Raw genomic sequence first — 22,225 nt, forward strand, 5'->3', positions numbered from 1 at the left:
GGATCTCTGCGACAGGGCACCTGCCCCTACTTCTTGGAGGAGCAGGTTTTCAACAAAGTTGGTGGGATCTCTGCCTTCCACCCCCTCAGGAAGCCCCAGGATCCTCATGTTACTTCTTCGTGCTCGCCCCTCCGCATCCTGAGCTCTTTCTTGTAGCATTAAGAATTTGGTCCGAGTCTGATTTCGGATCATTTTTCTTAGTATACGAGTTCATCATTGTTTGTTTTTGCTGAGCATCCATTTTCCTTCCTTTCCCCTCCGGCATCTGGGCGAATTGCTTCCCTAGGGTTTGCTAAGCAATGCAGGGTGCTCATCTGACTGATCACTCCTTCGTGGGGGGGATTCCAAAGGTAAGTAACAGCCCTCTGAAAATGTATGTAATTGTTATAGCCCTTGTTGAGCTTCAGTCAGTTGCTGCAGCTGTGGAGTCGGTGATAGCGTCCCTTCTTATTTTATTGCTGGATGTGGCTCCTGGGCTGTCTCTTTTTGGTTGTCTGCCGTTTTTTAACTCAGAGGTGGGCTCTATTTTCTGTTACACCCGTGAGGTAGGACGATTAGTTCTGCTGTGGTGCCCGTTAAGCAGTACGGGGCGCCTGTTTGACTGATTATTCCCTTGTGGGGTGGGTTCTAAAGGTGTTTAACGGCTCCTTGCTGGCTAATGTTGTGACTCTTGTTTGGGTCTCTAATCAGTCACTGTGCCTGTTGGCTTAGAAATAGTGTCTCTTTCGTTAATGTTGGTGGGAATGGCTTCTGGGCTGTCTCGCCCTGGTTGCTCACTGTTTTAACTCAGAGGTGAGCTACATTTTCCGTGCTACCATTGTGGCAGGGTGTCTAGATACTTCCTGCTACAGTTGATGGCTAAAATCTCCACACACCTCTCGTAATTCACCTGTGGAGCAATGAGGGAATGCTCCCGTTTCCATGGTCATGCAGTGATTTATTGGCTGATGGGCCGGGTGGCAGTGTCTCGAGGCAGCGTGGTAGAGCCTCAGTTCTCCAATATGCGGGTCTATCTCTCTGTGCACATTATTTGTCCGCCAGAGTGTTTTTCCCGGCACTTTATTTTGCTGTCCTCGGGTTGCTGATGGGAAAAGCGCCTTTGTTTATGGTCTTTTGATCATATATGGGTCATGGTGTCCGGGGGGGGGGCGGATAGATCCTCCTTGTGTTGTTGCAACTGCTGTGTGTGGCTTGTGCCGCCCGGAAGTGCCATGGAGCGAGTGCCTTGCTGCTCTCTCTCGACTTTCTTTTCCCCGCTGCCTCCACCTCCTTGAGTGTGCCTGATTGCAGGAGTAAGGGCTTCTCTATTCGGATAGCCAATCACTCATCTCCCATGGGTCGGACTCCCATGCGAGTGCTAGGCATCAGGGGACTTGCCTCGAGGAGGGGGTGTGTACTGCCTCTCCTTCCCCTGACTAAAATATGCGCACAGACTGGTCCCTCACCAGCTCCGCGGGGGTACGGCTCATTAAACGGCAGCTAGAAAATTGCCTTACCTTTGCCTGGTGGAGTGGCACTGCCTCTCATGCAAACTCCTCAGGATCAGGCAGGCTTTGTCCGGTATCGACTTGGGTCTCTCCCTTCCATCACTGTCCGGCGCCGCGGCCGCCATCTTGCGTGCCCTTCCTCTCTGACTTTCTCGGCTGGGCTCTCCCTCCTCTCAACGTTGTGGGTACCCAAAAGCAGTTCAATGCATGCTGTATATGGTCACGCTTCAGCTGGATATATCTTTCACTTTTAGGATTTCTTTCTGTTGCTCTCAGAATCATAGTTTACAGGATCAGGGCAGGGAGCTCACGATGATCACGTCCTCTTCACATTGCGGCTGGCCACGCCCCGGCTCTCCACTTTTATATATCAAGAATGTCCAACATGTGTCAGAATGACCAATTATTCATTGGCTATACAGGTCCTAAATTGGGTTTAGCTGTGACAAAACAGACCCTATCCAGATAGATTATACTGACTACTGGGGAATGTTACAGGTTAGTGGGTAAATATCCACTGGAAGGTTTAAGAGCACATTCTACAAGGCACATGGCAACCTCTGCTGCTCTTCAGAGAGGTGTTCCAGTAAAAGCCATATGTGCAGCGGCTAGTTGGTCGTCAGTTCACACTTTTGTAAAACATTAGTGCTTAGATTCATCTTCCAGTCAAGAAGGACAATTTGGAAAAACGGTCCTTCGTTCTGTCCAATATTTAAGGACAAAATAAAATTCATACTCCCACCACCAAATTATGACTGATTTGGGAGTCTGTTAAAAAGATGAGGAATATGTGAGAGGAGGCAATCCATTTGAAGAACATGTTACTTAACCTGTGGTAACGTTCTTTCGATTGGATGCTCCTCCCACATATTCCTCATCTTTTTTTCACCTTGTACCCCTTGTCTGCAAGAACTGGCAGGAGTTGTACTGTGTCCTATATGCACTGTTCTTCTGTTCTGCACACTAACAAGTCATCTACGTATTGTAGAACTGCACTAGTAATGTCGATGTTTCCTAAGCCCATCTAAAGAACCCTGTGAAAAACACTAGGGGATTCACACTACCCTTGGGGCAAAGGAGTATGCGGGAATCTTTATCCGTGATATGAGAACACAGTCAAGTATTGGGAGTCTGGAAGCAGTGGTATTGTGAAAAATGCATTCTTGAGATCTATCACAGAAAAGTAAACTGCATCAGCGGGTATGTTACACAATGCTGTTGCAAGGGTTGGCACTAGCAGATATTCTGCTTCCACTGTGTCGTTCAGAGGGCAGAGATCCTGGACGAATTTCCATGATGATCCCTTTGCCTCCTTCAAGAGATTGTGAACGGAGGATAGCAGAGGGGAAACATGCTCGTCTTGAAAGCAAGAACACACAGAGCAAGAGGTTTGAATCCGGGATCCGTGCTTAGAAACAGAACTCGGGTATGGTATTAGGCGCATTATAAAAAAACAATAAAATAAATATATGGCCGTGTTGCATGGCGAGTCTAAAGGCACTATAATGCCTTGATCAAGTAGTGCTTTGATGGTGTCATAAATTCCTTCATCTGGACAATGGCTACTGCTTTACTCTAGGGAGTATGGCACCTGGTCTCAATTTGATTTTAATTGCTGCTATGCTGTTCATTTGGCCTACGTCATGTGGGTTACTGGTCCATAGTCAACTAGGCACTTGGGCTATGTCCTCATGTATCTCTGATGATGTTATTGCGTCTGTCATTATTGTCTGTGGTACTTCCCTGTGCTGTATTACCATATGACGGGGTATGCTGATTTAAAAAAAACGATTTCTCCATCTGTATACATGTTTGCAAATAGTTGTGCATCTGTGATTTGTCTTAGTGGTAGTATGGGGTCTATGTATTGAAAGACCAAAAATTGAGGCTTACTACAAAGAAATGTAAATAGCCAGTCACGAGGTCAAATAACGTTTATTACAGTCATATGACTGGGTCTCAGCACCCGGTGATGCCTTTGTACAAACACTGTGGTGGGAGAGAGCCCCGAGTCATCAGAAACAGGATCATATATACAATTAGGAATAACATACGATACGTTTGTCCAGCCCCCTCATGCGATAGGGACCATAGGGTTCCATAGGGTTCATGACCTTTCCACATAGATGGTATTACCATGACAACATACTTGTGTTTTTCCCCGTCTTTCCCAGTGCTCCAGATAAGGTTTTGAGGTGGGAGTATTTTACGCATGATTTTTCAAATTAGAGAGTAAATGCAATGAGATTTTTCCTCTGAAAGAGAGTAAAACTTATCCAACATATACACCTAATTCATATGTAAAATCAGACCCATAGACCAAAAGTGTTGTAGATCAAAGTTGTCTGGCTTGTGCAGAGCCCTTCACTCCACATGCAAACGGCACATCCCATCTGGGCACATAGTAACAGCACATCACTCCACTTGATAATGGCATATATCCTCCCTGAACATGCTAGCTACGCATCTCCTCTTGACACATACTAACGAGTATGCCACATACTCTGTGCACATGGTAAAGGCACATCTACTTTCAGCATTTTCAGAGATGTGCTGTTAGCATTTGAAGAGCAAATTTGTGTCATTTGCATGTGTAAATTGCACCTTTACACTGTTCGCATGCTAACAGCACATCTCTATGCATATGCTAATGGCAGACATTGTTTTCACGTATTGATATAACATGTTCTGTTTAGCAAGCCTGATATTTGTACACATTGACAGGGCATATCTCTACCCATAGTGACCTCCAATCTCTTCAATGCTCATGCTATTGGCACATCTCTTCTCGTCTGCTAATGGTGCATCTTCTCTGCGCGCATACTAGTGGGACAACTCTCTGTGCATGTGTGAAAACTGCGTGCATGTGCACAGAGGAGATGTGCATGCTAATGACATGCCTTCTACACACATGCTAATGGGACGTATCCTCTATGCACATGCTAACTGCACATCCCATCCCTGCACGTACTAACTGCACATCCTGTGCAGCGATGGGATGTGCAGTTAGCATGTGCAAACTCCACATCCTGTCTATGCACATGCTAACGGCACATCTCGGCTCTGCATGCTAATTGCCCTTCTGTTCCATGGCACGTGCAAACGACACATCTTTACTAATTACGTACAATGGGGACATTTCTTCTCTGCGAGTCCTAATGTAGCATCTCCTCTGCCCATGCTATAACAGCACATCTCCTCTCCGCCAGTCTTAACAGCAGGGCTCCCTGCTGCACAGGCTAAAACGTTGCATCCAAAGAAGGGGTGGAAAGCTAGTCGGCGGAGGGCGGCCTGCACTTCCCAAGTTCCAATTAAGTGACGCAGCCTTGATGGTTGTGGCGCAGAGGGAAGACCACAGAGGTGTCGCTTCTTTCTTACAAGAAATGCAATAATTTAGAATGACTGTTCACACAAGTTACTATCAGTGCTGGAAATTGACAAAATGTATTGGGGCCAGATGTACCCGATTTTCTCCCTCCCCTTTCCTTATTCAGCCTGACTCGAACATGTCCTCGCCAGCTCCCACCACAATGCCCAACAGTGCTCCCCTGGCATTCTGCTCTGTTTTGCTGTTATAAATCAAGTACCATTTGAAATGGGATAATAACCGTTACCACAGTGCTTAAAAGCTGAAGGAATTTGGCTAAAAGCGCTATGTAAGAACACATACTTCCTTTCGACCTGTTATTGGCATAGCCTCCGTACACATGCACCAGCACATCTCCTCTCTGCACATGCTAACTGAGCAACTCTTTTCTGCATGCGCCAGTGGCACATGGCCTCCCTGCATGTGCCATTGGCAAATATATTCAGTTCAGGCTAATGGAACCGTTCAACCCTGCATGAGGTAATGGCCCATCCCTCGTGGTATAGCCCAACAGCAAGCACACGTCTTACTACAGTCAGCATAACTTTATAAATTATACATTACAGAGCAGGTTTACAACAGGCAGCAAGTAAAGGAATAATTGCAGATGTGTTGGCTCCTGCCCCTTTATTTCAGCACTTTGAGGGGAGAGGTGGGGGTGGCTGGTGGCTTGTGAGAGTAAGCCGACCTACCTGACCTCTCTCCCATGCAGGGGCACAACAAAACCTACATTTCGGGGGGCAGGAGGGGGGAATTAAGTCGTGATGGGAGGGGCTACTTCAGAAAATAGGGAGGGCAAACTTGGAGGCTCTGCCCCCACTGTTCTACCCAACTCCTCCCATGGTCTGGTGTGGGGAACAACTATTGAATAGTATATTTTAAAGCGCAATATGCAGAGAGGTGATGGAAGACTTTCTTGAAAGTAACAGCTTTAAAGTTTTATTGCGTTTGTTCAAGTACATTTTTCTGAGCACACACAGTAAAACTTTAACACCGCCAGTTTGGGGGAAAGACTTCCCCCACCTCCCTGCCTATCAAAATGCAATTGTGCACATCCAGGGGTGCACCTAGGCTAAAATGTAGGCTGGAGCTAACCCTTCAAATGTTGGGAGAGGCACTAACTTCAGAGACTGTGGAGGAATGGCAAATTTATTTGTGTAGGGACATCTAACTTCATTACTCATTGTAATAAGAATATTCTAGTGCAGCTTCAATGTTACAATCAGTTAACTGCTCTCTCCTTTGAGTTTGAAACACCCACTTCTTGCAGAACCTGAAGGTCCTAGAAAGTGTGAAAATGGCAGATGGTGTACAATGAAAGACTCAATATCCTAGCATAACAGGGCATTGCAGAGTGTGGGGCAGTACTCTGGACGGTCCAAGCACCTTCAGTGGCTGGGAGCAACAGGGGAGAAAATGTAATGTTGATTTTACCACAGTCCGCTATATTAGAATCTCTGGTGCACTGACTGGCTGGTGACACTATGTCTGCCTTTCAAATCCAGTGTTACAAGAAGGGGAAGGGCCAGTGCAGCAATAATGCAATTCTATGCAGCAGTATTGGAGCCACTAGCAGAGGAACACCAGTATACACCAATGTGTCCCTACACCAGTGGTCGAAGTGTACGAAAAGAAGTAGTGGAACTATGTTCCCTACTTTTCTGGCCCGCTCCCCACAAACCCCATTGCCACACCCCCTCCCAGGAACCATACAAACCCCAAAACACATGTGCCTGCTGATTAACGGAACGTCCCGTGCTGTGCAGTGAAAGTGCAAGTTTCAACTTATTCCTACACTTTTATTTTAGAATGAAACCGTTCTGGAACGGTTACTTTTTAAAATAAAAGTATAGGAACTGTAATCCTTAATTAAAAGAAGTAGAGGAGCACCGCTCCCGCCCACTTCCACCACTGCCCTACACTTATGAAAACTGTCCTTTTGTAAGGGTGTAAACTTATAAGCACTCCGTGAGATCACATTATTTGCCCAGCATCACACACTTACGCTAAATAGCGAAGCTGGGATTTTAACCCGCTCTTTCAATTTGGACATGGCCACCTTCTTCTGCGCTTTACTTGGAACAAAACTTTTGTTTTGGGTGTCAAGACCTACAATAATACTGTACTATAGAGTTTACTTACATAGTAAAGCATCATAACATGTAAATCCTTATAGCAGCATTTTGTGCCAAAATAATATCATTGTACCTTTATTTTCCACATCCTGCATGGAAAACTAGGCGATGCAAAAGGCAAAACATACTGGATTTACCCACTTCATTTTCAGCGCTTTAAAAACACCCCAAAAAATAAGTTGTGCCATAAACTCACTTACGTTTGGAGATTCGTCACAAACTTCCAGCGTGTTATGTAGTATGATTATTAAAGAATATTCATCTAAAGACATCAAAACAAACTTTACTTTTTGGCATATCAAGCTATTAGATGTTATGGGTATGAACACATTTTAAAAGGGTGCATGCTTTATTGTGTTGCTCGCTTAGCTGTCACAGATTTGGTCTTTCAGTTGGAAATTCACCATCATGTGTAAGAAAGGCTATGCTGCTGACAAAAGAAATGCTACAGTGCCATCTAGTGGTGGAAAGTATTTATTTTTAATGAATAAATCAAAGCGTGCATGGTCCACGGTACACAGTAGAAAATGAAATCCTCCGTATTTGCCATAATTACATGCATAAAAAGCCATGTTACGCACATTATCTGCAGGGCTGGTCTTCCCTCAGACAATTTACTGTCTGGGAGCAGGGCAAAGCAATGCGTGGGGGCATATCGTGTTCTCTGGTACAAGGTAACATTCTCTGTGCAGCTTATCTATGTTGTTCCTAGAGCCTAAGGGCAGTCTGTTCCAAAGCTTGGGAATAGGGTTTCTCTAAAGGAGCACGTTTCAGATGCACATTTATTATAGTTAACAGCACAGTGAAGAAAACATCATTGAGACAGGAGTGCACCTAACTTGTAGATTAGCTATGCTTCTACAAGGACTTCAAGGTTCTATAGTGTAAGACAAACAACCCGCTCAGCAGAATGTGCATTCCTGTCTCTTAAGTGTCAGAAAGTTAATGCAGCTATCTTTCACCGCGTTTCAGAGTGAAAAATGCAGAATGGACAAGAAACTAATGCAGTCAATATGGCAGATAAATAAAATGGCAATGTCGCCATTGTTATTGCGGCAATCAAATTGTGGTGTGATGCGAATGTGCTGAAGTCAATATGCATACCGTATAGGACATTAAACGGAATATATTTTCACAGCATAGTACTGGTTTCCACTCAATCCCTTTCTCATCTGTGCCTGATATGATGGCTGTGTCCTTCCTCATTATCACTGTCTCAGTGTGTAATGTGGAGATTGTTCCTGGGGCTTCCTCGTGTGGCACTGCTGGTTTGAATACAATTCTGCTGGCAGACAAAATATTACCTTTTGCACACCTGGTAACCAACCAATCAAAATGGTCACTGCATATATAATAGAGCCTCATGCAATGGTAATGCTTGTGTTGTGTTTGTGCCTCTATTACTGTGGCTATTATGTTGAAATGCATGCCTGGTGTGGAATAAACAATTCCTTTGTCAGGGAATGAAATGTCCATATTTAGTTTCTGAAGGAGATACCTCCCTAGTAAGTTCACTGGTGTTTCTGTACTGTACACTAATGGTGCAACTATCTCTTGAGTCCCTATAGTGATGGGTAAGTCTTCTGCGTAAGGAACCCTTACAATTGACCCAGAAAATCCCTGAGTGTCCATGTTGGTGTTTGTCAACAGAAACCGTTTTTCCCTTATGCAAGATCGAGTGGCTCCGGTGTCTTCCATAAAGGTGAACATTCTGTTCCCTATCTTCACCCCCACTTTGGGTTCCTCATCTGCATCTGGACTGATTGAAAGAATTTGGCACATCAGGGCTTGCTGTGGGCTGTCCTGTTGTGTATATGTATTGGATACTGGCAGTGGGAAAGCATTGCTTCCTAAAACACTTGCTCCAGTCGAGTGTGTTACGGTCCCTTGTGGAAGGGCACTCTGTTCCCATTGTATTTTAGTGGCTTGTGCTAGAGTCTGTTGGGTGACATTCTGCATCATATGTGGGATTGGATACTTTATGGGCTGTTCTGATTTTGCCTCTCTGAGGTTTGCAGAACGATAACTGACAACAGAGTTTGGTCCATCTATATTTTCACATATTGCGGGCGATTTGAAACTGATTTTAAAAACTCTAACTTGTGGTGACAATATAGTGTTCTATATAAACATTTTAGTGTGAGCAAATTGTGGACCACATTCATGTGATTACTGCATTTTGAAGCGATCCTAGCACTTTGTTGGGGATTCACGTAGGAGTGCACCCGGGTGACAATATTGGGTTGCGCCGTAGGTCTTAACTGGCCAGCGACAGCCTGTTTAGGCCTCTTTGCCACCTGGGAGGCAGTCAGCAGGTAATTCTGACCATGCCAGGAATTGGTGATTGGAGTAACTGCACAGAGACTCTTGATATCCGGTCAGTTACCATTATAGTTGAGTGGTTGTGTATTGCAAGGAGAAGGGAAATAATGTGGGATAATAAATATGTTGTGCTGAGCCTAAGAGAGTTGGATAATAAGAATGGTCATTTTACTCTCAGAGCACTACATATAATGCACAACAAGGGTCTTCACTAATGCCCCTGCTTTTGAACCTGTAGTTGCAGCCGTTGCTGGATAGTCTGAGGAGTCATGGGGTGAATTATCATTCCCACTCTGATGATGCCCAGATTTTCATCAAAATTGGAAATGTTGAGGTAACTTTTCTTAAGGTCAATCAGTGCCTGGAAGAAGTAAGTGAGTGGAAGTCTAAAAACCAGCTTCAGGTGAATGCTTCTAAAAAAGGAGCTAGCAATGTTTGAACCCAAACATCTAGTCATGCCTACAAAAGAACCGTTTGTTCCTAGCATCCTTGGCGTAGAACTGGGGTTCGCTTGCAGGATCAAAAATCTGGACTGCATCTGGCAGGACAAACTTGGAGGCGAGGGTCAGGTTGGCGCCAAGGTGCAGGCAATTCTTTACTCGTTGCGATTGTTACGGCAAGTCCTGACATTTATACCAGGTGAAGACCATGCGATTGTGGTGGGTGCTGTGACAAATGACCATCTGGACTATTGCAACAGTCTCTTGATGGACATTCCAGCCAAACAATTGCATAGGCTTCAAAAAGCACAGAATGCGGCTGTTGGACTGGTCGATCGTCTAGGTAGATCGGACCATGTATCCCCTTTACATCGAACACTGCATTGGTTGGCAGTGGAGGAGCATATCAAATTCATGGTGGTGTCTGATTTTTAAATGTTTAAAACGACTGACCCCTGATTATTTGAGAGATATGCAAGTAAGGCTGGTATTGAAGTAAGACGGAAACAAGTGATCACGGTTTAAGGGTGTTTATTGAACTTTATCAGGGGTATTAAAAATGCCTATCTAAACCTAAATCTAAGATGGGAGCAAGCTAAGACCATCACATAATAATAATACAGTCCTAGTGGAGTCTAGCCAAATAAAAAGAGCCTATACTAAAAAACCTATTGCCAATCCTTACCGCTGTGCTACAAAATAGTGTGGGATAATGTTCACAAAAAGAAAGTTTTCACAGAATGATAGGTCAGGATGTTTAGGCTGTGGGTCTCCCTTCACCACGTTTTTTGCACGTGACAAGGCGGGTCACTCAAAGACTGCTCACTCTTGGGCTTCTTCGGCATGAGGTCACAGTTTCTTTTACCAACATCAGGGCCTTCTGTGTCCAAATATTCAAGTCAGGCGTTTTACTCTTCATCTGGGATCTCCTTCAGCTGGGTTCAGATCCTTCTTTCACAATTAGCCTCCCTCAGGCGGGTTCGGACCAACTTTAATTTGCATGCATCCCTCAGTCGGGTTCACATTTGCCACAACAATATCTTTGTGGGTGAGTTTTACTGTTGACTCCGGGTCCCCCCCTTAAGGGCTCAGATCCCCTTTTAAACAATTAGTCCCCCTCTACCGGGCTCAGACCAATTCAAGCAATCAAAGACTTTTGAATGTGCACTGGATTAAACTTAAGTCACTGCAGGACCCCTACAGTTTCACCATTCAATATTTACGCATTTTGGGGTATCAAACAGAAACCTTCAAGTGAGCACCCACGTGGCGCCGGACCACTCTGTATCTGGTACCTATTTTGGTTTCATAAAGTTCAATCACACACAAGTTCTTTGTTCATACAATGTTGCTGATTGCAACCTTGAGCATAACACATCGTCTGCTATCAGTTTCTCCCGACTCACTGGCTGTGCTGAACCCGTTGATGTTGCTTTGCTGTCAGAGTCAAGGACAGTACCTCAGTGGCAATTGTTTCTCCCCGCCTTGGCTATCGATGCGGGAGGGCCCTGTGTACCTTTGACACACACTACACCATTCGTCAGCTGTAATTCCTTGTTTTATGTTTCTTTTCTCTTGAGGCTTCTTGAAAGTCGAGATCCCTGCTTGTCGTCCTCTCTGGTCTCGCCGCCGTTCTCCTTGGTTTAAACTGCCATCCGCAATAGCTGCTTCTTTGTGCGTTTGGCCTTGCTCAGAGTATGTGTTCCTGCTCCGCCTTTTATCCATGTGGGAAAGTGTGATGAAAGTCAGGTGTGTATAGATATCAGTAATTGCCTGACTCTGCCTGACCCTTGTGTTGGGACATGTCAGGTATACGGCTCTGGTGTTAGCCCATTGTCGTTCACAATTTTTTTTTTTTTCTTTATTTGTGTTTGGTTCATTTACACAAAAAAAATGTGTAGAACCTTTACAAAACAGCATATAAAAACCACATTAAACCTTCGAATGATTACCTAAAACAAAATCATAGAATCATAAAATTTCAGCATATTACACACATTAGTTTACACACAGAGCGTACAAACTATCAAACGCTTTGTTTGCCCTACTGGTTGAACTTTATCAACTCCTTTTCAATGTATTTGCACAGGCTTACCAGTTCATTTATTAGAGGTTTATGAGTGCCCTGCATCATGCGTGCCCACAGAGATAACAGGCAATCTTCATAGTCTGTGTTCACAAATTTAGAGAATCGTTTAGTCCGCATAAGTTTGAAGTGTGGGCATTCAAGGATGAGGTGTTTCATTGTCTCAATTGGTTCATTACACGAGGGAAAGCGACATTTCATTAACATTGGTTCCCCATGATTGATCCAGTTGGGAGTTCTTTGCCTGGTATGATAGACGTTTAATCTAAACCACATATAAGCTTGCCTCGTATGATTACATGGAAAAGAAACTTCGTGGGCAAACCTAGGTATCCGTTGTTTAAGGAAAGCACCATACTCTTTATACATTTTATATGATTGTATGATTTCAATTGTACACCTCCAATCCTGTTCAAACAATTTCTTTTTTGCAAACGCAGGACGATAATATACGTCATCTGGTGTAATGCCCAAATCATTCAACATACTTTGCATGTTCAGTTGGTATTTTTTAAAGGACATGGAAGAGGAGGTGTTCAGTAACCCATTTAAGTCTGCATATAGTGAATTTTTGCAAGGAAAACAAATCTTTGCGTAACTTGATAGCTGTCGCCATTTCCATCGTGCAATCAACCCTAGCTCATGTCGTAGCACTGGGTTAGGTAATGACATTGGTAAATGCATGGCGGATTTTAACAAAGTTCCCTGTGTGGAGTCCAAGATTGCAGTAATATCGCTGAGACACATATCAGTGGCATACAAAATAACAGATTCAATTTTTACAGTTAGAAATTCAATCATAGGTATCAATGAAAATGTACTATATTTTGAGTAGATCATTTTCAGTTGGGATAATAATGGACGCGACTTATTTTTAATTAGCTCTGTCCAATATTTTATTGAATTTTGTGCAGTTAAATTGTAACCCAGGTATATGGCACTGAGAGAGCACTGTATTTTGGTTTGCATAATCTCCCATTGATATCTGTTACTCTTTTGCTTAACTCCAAGTTTGAGAATAACTGTTTTTTCCGGATTAGGCGTAAGATTATGTGCAATAGCAAACTCCTGGAAAAGCACTAGTTTGGTTTGTAAACCTGCGGGTGTAGGATCAAAGATTATTATGTCATCAGCAAAGGCTATCCACTTCAACCGAAGCGACCCAATCTTTACAGAGAACACATTTTTGTGGTCCCACAATTTGACCAGGTCCGCGATATATAAATTAAAAAAAGTGGCCGCTAGATTACAGCCTTGTTTAAGGCCAATGGCTGTATTCACATGATCGGTTGTTCTGCCATCTTCCGAGATTTTTATTTTATATGATGTGTTAGAGTGGAGCTTAATAAACCAGTACAACAAATGTAGAGGAATTCCCATTAGTTTCATTTTATTCCATAAAAGATTTCTCACCACATTATCGAAAGCTGATGTCATGTCTACCATTGCAAGATATAAAGGTTGTGAATTCTTTCCTTTAGTAGCTGCAATGAGGTGCGACATGACCATCGCATTGAGCGAGGTACTCATGCCTTTTCTAAAGCCTGTTTGGTATTTTGAAAAGAGACTGTTTTCTTTGATGAATAATTCCAATTCATGTAAGAGTAGAATGGCGAACAATTTTGCCTCAGTGTCAATCAGTGCAATTGGTCTATAATTCTGTGGAAGAGCAGGATCGCCCTTTTTGAATATGGGCTCGATATTTGCAGTAGTCCAGGAGAACGGAATCTGACCCGTATTAATAATTTTCTCAAATTTGATTTTTAGGATTTCGACCCAAAAATCCGGGTCTGCTTTGTATAAACAAGGAGGAAAACCATCCGGGCCTGCTGCTCTATGAGATCTTTGTAATCGCCCATTTCAGATCGTCTTGTGTCCATTTCAATCGGGCGATCCTGCTATAACACAGCTGAGTATTTGGAACCGACGCAAATTTCATTGGGATTTGATATTTTATATTGATATAGTCACACCATATGTTATTTGCTATACAGGAACAAGGGATTGGAGCAGCTTTCTTATCACCCTTTTTTATCATCAGCCATATAGTTCTTGTATCATGGCGAGTTATCGCTCGTATGAGTTCACAGTTGTCTTTATTATATTTAAGTATATGTGTATATTGTCGCTCACAATTAACTGTCCATGAGAAAGTGTTTGTGTCGGAAAAGGGGGGAGGAGGGGCTGAGTTTCTAGATATCCTACATGGTAGGACGGGGAAAAGGTGTCATAAGATAAGATCTCACCCTTCGGTGTCCCACTTCCGCTCCCCAAAGACCCCCCATCCAGGTGATCCTCTAGCACTGATCCACACCCAGGAACCGGATCCAATAGCGATGGCCGTGTCCTGGCCACCTGGATGACAGATCACTACCAGCCAAACTATGGAATGCCAAATACAAATCTCTGGGGCAGGAATCTAATAACACAAGGTTAAAGAGAGTCTCCAAAACAATCCTGTTTAAACTGCCTTCCCAGATACATAGCACGACCTATGATGCTATGTCTATACCCTGTAGGTATTCCCAACCTGGGATTTTGCACCATTAGGTTTACCCATACACCTTCCCCAAGATCGTCAGATCGCTCCTTGTCCATCTACGCCTATCTTTAAAATGCCCTCTCGATGATGTGCTGCCTTGTATTGAAACCTCTGGCTGCTTACCATGGCATGGGGACAGCATGTGCCTCTGTTGACTGGCCCTTATAAGGATCATTTTTGCTTGTTTTGTTGTGATGAAATTGGAGTGCACCTTGCCTTGTGTCGTCTTTTATTTTATTCACTACTAAGTTTCGAACCTCACTGGTGCTTTGAAACAACACTGTTGTAAAGTGCCACATTATGACACACCAATAAAATATAATAAATAAAGTTGAGAGGGATTTTAAAGAGGTGGGTGCGAATGGGCAAGCAGGTGAAAGGTGAGTGTGAGAGTGCATTTACGAGAAGGTAGTTGAAAAGGGGTAGAGCCTGTGTGCACAAGATGGTGGAAAGTGATGGTGTTTGAGGAGGGGTCTGAGAGAAAGGGGAAAAGAGACAGAAGATGGTACATTGAAAACATGATGAGAAGAATTAGAGGTATGAGCAGAAGAGACTGGAGTAAGGGACAAGAATGGTGATGGGTTGGAATAGATGGATTATGTGGTTAATGGGAGTAAGAGGGAAGGGTAGAATGGGAGTATGTCAGGAGAAAGGGAAAACAAAACAAGGATGCAGAGACAAGTGATGTAAGTGAGGAGTAGAAATGAGGGTGGAGATACTTAGAAGAGAATGCAAACCATGAAAGAGTCTAAAATATAGGTTGGAAAATAAGATGGATGTTGAACTTTTCGAAATTCTAGTAATTGCTCTGGGAGCAAGTCTTTTTTAATTGACCAATGAAAGACAAAGACCTGGACCTTGTTTCCACCAAATTTAGCCTTTTGGAAACCTTTTTCCTTTAAGTACTTGTTAGGGAAGATTTTACTTTTTGCTGCATTTAGCGTCATATTTTCTGGCTTTCTGAGTTTTTACCTTTTTTAAAAATGTATTTTGAAAAATAGCACACACCAATATCAATACTTCTCATTGGCATACATCTAGTGACCAGAGCCATGCCTCAGGTTATTCCTCCATTACATCATCCCCAGGTCACTGCAGCCAGTCACCCTCGCCTGCGTCTCATGCATTGAGGAAGTTGATGGTCACAATGGCAGGCCAGATCTTCACGTGCTCCCCGCCCCTCTCCAGTGCACCTTAGTGGCATCAGGGATTGCCGTAAGCATTGCAACGCAGTGACTGCCGGCCCATTCAGTGTGCTCCCAACCCAGCCAGCGGCGGGCTAAGTAGTGCTCTGATCCTTACCCCACTAATCTGCCAAAATGCCCAAGGCCCAGCGTGCGGACACAATTTCACCCGCCACACGGCCCCACCGCACACTGTACAAGGATCTGTCTGCACGATGCCTCGGGATGCGTATACAACGTTCTCTGATTCCAGCACCATCAGGTAAAATCACCAAATGCTTCCATCGACTGCTACCACAACAAGATATGGGCCAAGCAAAGCCACGGCCTCATACCCACCAGCGAGCCACCACATGAAAGGACCCAGAACACATTCCGGCTGACTCTCACTATACAGCCACTCAATGCTCTCTGCAAGGGTTAATCAGCCCAAAACTTTGGGTGGCTGTACCCACCACCCTCCGCCACCAGTACAAGCTCGATAGAACAACAAACAAGGCTGAATGAAGGATCAATTAAGCAAAGGACTTAGTTGGGCTCCGGAGCACTGAGATTATTCGGCCATTTTATTTGCTGCTCATCAGCGCCATTGACCTTTTACTTTTGAGTAAGTGAGGTTCTTTTCTTTTTTAAATGTTGTTTACCACTGTAATTCATATTTGTATGGTGAACCCCAGGTAGTCCACATGCCTGCTAAGGCTAGTGGTGCCCTTTGGCTCTATTTTTATATCTGTTGGTGAGTCTTCTTAACCAGGTAAGTTGTGTCCAGGCTGGTGCCAGTGTATTTTGATTTCTTTTTTTACATGTTGACGCTACCGTGCACCATCTTTTTTATCATAAGGTAGCCTCTTTTGTCTGTCTAGTGGAAACATTGGTTACCTTTTTAACCCCTGTGAGTCAGACCACTGGCTTTGTTGCTCCACCCACCTCATATTTGTTGCCAGCAATTACCCTATATCGTCATAATCTTTTGCAGGCTCTGCACTCAGGCCCTAAAAGAAGGCTGTCTGACTAAAAACTGGTTCAGGCTAGGTAGAGTTCTTTGGGCGTCTTATTCCCCATATGTCAGTGTGATGTCGTGAAAGGAAGTTGTCTGGTGATTAAGGATTGAATGGCCACTAATTCTTTGAATGTTACACACAGTAATTGTGGGTGGCCGTAGCTCCCAATTGGAGCCATTCTTTTATCGACCACTGGACCTGATCCTATGTAGGTCAAGAAGGCCACGAGAAAGGCTGAGGACTCTACTTGAAGCTATACTACTTTTGACCTACCTTCCATAAGGCAATGCTCTGTCTCTCTTTGACCATCTCAAACTGCTGAGATGATTCCTTACCTTGACGCGGCAAGAACAGTTGCTCCACTATCCTCTACAGCTTGCTGGTGCTCCTCTGAATCTCGTGTAGCCAAGTGCTGTTCATCCTGTTGGGAGGTGGGTTGCTTCTGTTGGGCCTGGACCCAAACTGGCGTTTACTGCTCACCCTTCTGGCTGACTTGTTAAGCCTTTTTAGGTTTAACCATGCTTGGGGTATACCATCTGAGTGCAATCCCCAGCCATGTAGTCATTACCATGGGCACCTGATATATTGCATTTGATATATTCATGCAAAGAATAGGATTCAAAATTAAATGCAGAGAATAACGTTGGTTTTGAATTTCCGGGCTCCCCGCCAGAATTTATCTTTGTTATGGTTCTTGCGAATACATCGCGTAAACCAAGTAACTGACTATATTCCTGACTTTCTGAGAAGTGTTTTAAGTGCCTCAGTAATAGTGTATAAAACTGAAATAGCAATAATTAAAAGAACTACAGGAACTACAGCACTTCCTGCGAAGCTTGTAGTTGCCATTTGGCTTGTATAATTAGGTTGAAAGGTGTCGGCAGACTGCATCAGCCTTGCAGCCATGCTTTTAATAGAAACAAGCTTTTTGCTTCCCTGAAAAGGTGTTGAACACTGAAAATGAGCCGGTAAGCTGAAAAACTTTTCGAGCCTAAAGTCTAAACAGCTTTTTGCTTCTGTTCGATATTATGCTAATAAGGGAAGATCACAGCTTGTGCTCAGAAAAGTATAAAAGGGCTGCCTTTGGAAGGCAGGGCAGTAGATTAGCTGTTGGCAGACCAAGGCAGGAGCCAGACGAAAGATTGCAAGGACCGTCCAGAGGGAGAAGCACTGGGGCCATTATCCTCTATGGAGAAGGGCAGGGTCGAAGTCCTGTCTGCCAACCGATTACTCAACGTAGTCCTCTTCAGGACAGAAACACAGATAAGGACTTAGAAGTGACACTATTTCCTACTTCTCTTACCCAAAGCAAAGCATTTTGAGCACAATGGTGGTATTTTAGAAGTTTGATTTTTTTTTCAGAGTGAATCATGTGCCTAAACATCCTGCAGGTGGGGAGAGAACCTTGAAGCTGCATGAACTATAAACAAAAATGATGATTGATTTTGAAACTAAAGCCTCACAAGGTCACAATATTGATGAGGAACGTTTCACCTTTATTGGAGTTTAACTGTACATGATCCAAAAGTAGACATTTAGCTGTGACTATCATTGTGTTTTTAAACAACTTTTTTCTTGAATGATATAGGGGGTACATCTATTGTCGATAACGATTTGATTGCAACTGAAAATATTAGAATGAGCGAAGTCAACTGGTTCATGCTTGTTTGTACCCTGCATTGTACTGCTGAATTATTTGTCTTTAACTTCAAGCATACTGCACTTTAGTGGTAAATGCAATTTACAGCCATGGAAGAAATCCCTAGATGTTAACAGAATGAGTACAGGCACTGTGCGCTTTATTTGTATGCATCGTTGCACATACCCTAATGTGAGAAAAAACATTATTTTATTGTACAATGATTTGTGGAATATGACTAGGCACTATGCACTTTATCCCATGCATCGTTGCGCAATTGTAGATCTGCACAGACCCAAATGTGAATCGTCAAAAAACCTATGCAACATGCACTTTAATGGCTAATGGATAATAGGTATTGTTGCCTTAGAAGTAACTTCTAATTTGCATTTTATTGCATAATGATTTGTTAACAATTCTACGCGCTATGCATCTCAGTGTGTAAATGAATAACAGGCACTATGCACTTTATTCCATGCATCTTTGAACTACTCAGATTGGCACAGACCCTAATGTGGATCTTCATTATTGTTTAATAACTATGCACATTGCACACCTATCGCTAATGGGTATTACAGTCATAGAAGTAACATGACATTTGTACGTATTGCATAATGATTTGTTTACAATTCCATGCATTGTGTGGATTACATGTGATAATTATTTGATTTTCCAGTGCTTTTAGTACGTGGTCCTTCACTGTGCACGTCACTTAATGAATGCATTTTTGAACTTGTGCTGATTAGCATGGACCTTTCTGTGAATCATTACATGTTTTGTATGTACTTGCATATTGGCACAAACTTGTGCAAGTTCAGTTATAATGCTAAGATTTGGGGTCTTTCCACTGCAATTACATTTGCATTTTTTGTGGCAATCATGGAAGCTGTGCAATAGAAGATACTCCCATTCAAAGATATATGTTTTGAATAATCTCAGGAAAAGATATTTTATTTGGGTGCATATATCCGCAGACTTTCAGTACCTGGAATGCAAAGAATAGGCAATTGCATGCGAATACCAGGCAAAGATGTCCACCATATTCTACAAAACATAGAGTGGCAAATGAACGAAGATCTGCCCCTTTAACTGTGCACTCGAGAAAGTTGTGTTTAGTTTGAACAAAAGTTCATTAGGGCATGAAACGCGCTACATGTTTTTTCTCCTCTCTTGGTGCCAGGGCATTTTAAAATGATCAAATAATAAAACTTCACAACTTTTTACTGGAAATTGTGGATTGTTGAGAATCATTTTTCGGTTGATGGTAAAGAAAAGTTCGATCTATGCACGATTGTGTGCATTTTCTTGTTTTTTTTATAGATCTATATATCCTGAGCTGTGAGCACATGCTACCCCGGTTAATTACTCTGGTCCTGACATTCAGTTTTGTCTCTACCCGACTGTGCTTTTTGGGTGACTCTTGTGCTCCTACTATCCTTGATAAAAAAAATAACATACTATATTCAATTCATATTGTGGAGGTGCCCGCTTCCTCAATCCCTTTCATCTGTATGTTATACCAGCCCCCTACCCTCCTAAGAGTGAAGCCAGACTGCAGTGCCACATTTAACAATGAGAGTTTGGTCTAACCTGGTCGAAACCTCCCAGGCACGCACTACAGCTCACTTATAACAATACTTAAATATTATCTTCTAATCAGGTGCTGTAACATCCAACTGCGTGATAATGAAATTCCCAACTTTTTCCAGAAGGCTCCTTAGCTGGGTGAAGATTTCCTTCTTTAGTACCTTTCGTGGTGATATGGAATGATTGACAACTGTATCATATTCCCATGGATGTGTCACTTACCTTTCATACAGTCATTCTTAAGTGATGTTGAGTCCTATGAGCAACCTCTTCAGTCCTTGTCTTCTTTGACGAAGTTAACATGGAGTTATTTGAGAGAAGGGATTGGCAGAAATCTCTCTTTCTCTTTGCACCCTCTATTTTGTTGGAGCCATAGTTAAGGAGTGTTTTCATCCTACCAAAGGTGACACTGCTTTACTGTGTACTACATCCCCTTTGGTAATGTGGTGGGGACAGCTCCTCTGTTGTTGTTGTTGTGGAGACTAAAGGCCTGATTCACATAGCATTTTTCAATGGGATTGCGCCATTATAAAAGGCTTCTGTGAATCAGGCCATAATGGTTCAACAACTGTGGGCATTTTCCTGCTCTTCTTACATGGGGAAGTATTTGTTTGAACTTTTCAGTAGCACATTTTTCCTTATGACGGAGAACAGAAGACCAGACACTGTGAAGTGGTCGCTCAGCATTTCGCTGCTCCTCACTTTGGTATGTTGATACAACTGAGCATTTCCTTTTTGTTTTTCTCTTTCAAGCTTCATGCTCCACGACCTCCTCAGGATGAGCCGAGGGTCCCGGCAACCAGTAGACTCCTGGTCCGAAAACATCGTCCCGAGGAGAAGGTGAAGAAGACTCAGCTAGTGGTGGCACGTCCTGTCGCATCTGATACAGCCCAGAAAGGCCTTGATTATTCAGGTACAATAGCACTTTATGATCTGCATCTTTTCACAGGTGGCCAAATCCCTTGCCTTACTGATCATCATCTACATTTTCTCAAAAGCAATTGTACAGTTTGTCATCAGATCTTTCTTCCGTGGTAAAAATCTCACTGTTCAAATGGATTGTGTCCTCCCACGTATTCCTTATCTTTGATATTTCCAATATCCCAGCTTTGCTGCTTTGGAATTTTTTTTTCCAGCAGGGGGTGCTGTGCGTCAATGCCTTTTGAGTTGATGTCCTTCGGAGCCCTCCATCTCGATGTTGACGTCACCGTAGGATCTGCCTGTGGGGCCTGGGGTCGGCTCATCCCACTTCGGAGTGCGAGGACTGCCTATCTATGACAGCCAAACCCCTGAGAGAGCATAGTGGAAGCTTGCGATAGGTAAGGCCCAAAAATGCCCCTCTACTTCATCAAAACAAAAGACCTCAGACGAGTCGAGGACAGTTTATCCTCGTCGGAAAAAGTCCAAACGTTCCCGTTCACAAAGTGGTTCACACCATTCATCGACTTCGAGGCACGGAAAGAAACAGCACCATAGACCACCATCTTCCTCGTTTTCTAGTTCATCGGAATGGGTCATTTGCCCCACAAAATCTAGTTCACCGGCCCAGTGGAAAGAGTTTAGACTCTGAATGTTAAGCGTTTTCAAGAGCGTGGCCTTGCCCCCCTCGACTACACCTAAAGGCAATACTGTAGTCGAAAGACCTAAGAAGCACAAGAGTCGTGCGTCCTCGGACCCAGCGGGCAAGTCTTCTCAAGATTGATTCCCATCCCTCGAGTTGAGAAAGTCACTTCGAAGACTAAACCATTGACGCCGAAGGACTTGATTCAGACAGGACCGAAGAGTGCGTCATCAACGCCATCAGAGCCGATAACTGTGGAGAAGCCATCTACGCCTCGAGTGTCGACCTCCTCTACGCCACATGTGTTGTAGCCATCAACGCTATCGTTGAAGCCATCGACGCAGCCATCAAGGCCACCGACACAACTGTAGAAGCCATCAACGTCCACGTCGACAATTCCGGCACCTGTGACAACAAATATAATGTCAACTGCGGTTGAAAAGACTTGTACTCCTTTGCCACGCTCAGAATTCTTCAAATCCTTTTCTTCCTTTTATGAAGATGCAGAGGAATCCTCTGATGAAGGGGGGCCCTTGGGGTTACAATATGGAACATAGAACACATGGAACACCATCAGTGCCTGACGCACTGATTTCAACTTGCAAGAATGCCTTCATGAGGCTAGTGGAATTGACACCTCTGTGTCAATTTGGAAGAGCAGACTCTGGTGACCACGCTAAGGTAACATATAGGCAGCTAATGTCAAGGGTCGTGGAATACATTGGATGGTCGAGACCTACACCTGTTTTTGAACAAGATGATCTCGCTGACATATTGGACAGAGGGCCACAGGAGGACTCAACTGTCCCTTTTCATCAAGCCTTACAAAGGTGAGTGGCTTCTCATTGAGAGGCACCAGAGGTTATTCCAGCTG

The 22,225-nt window shown here is 43.6% G+C and overlaps 1 protein-coding gene across 1 annotated transcript in view; it reads left to right on the forward strand.

Annotated features, from left to right (window-relative positions):
* MYCBPAP (MYCBP associated protein) overlaps positions 1-22,225 on the forward strand; it is a 1,263,051-nt gene that overhangs the window by 175,500 nt on the left and 1,065,326 nt on the right. The window contains exon 3 of the mRNA XM_069654887.1: positions 20,544-20,703. Within this exon, the coding sequence (XP_069510988.1) occupies positions 20,544-20,703 (160 nt within the window). The remainder of the gene's footprint in view (positions 1-20,543; positions 20,704-22,225) is intronic.

This window comes from Ambystoma mexicanum, chromosome 3q (genome assembly GCF_040938575.1).
Source record: "Ambystoma mexicanum isolate Mex_15411 chromosome 3q, UKY_AmexF1_1, whole genome shotgun sequence".
NCBI lineage: Eukaryota > Metazoa > Chordata > Amphibia > Caudata > Ambystomatidae > Ambystoma > Ambystoma mexicanum.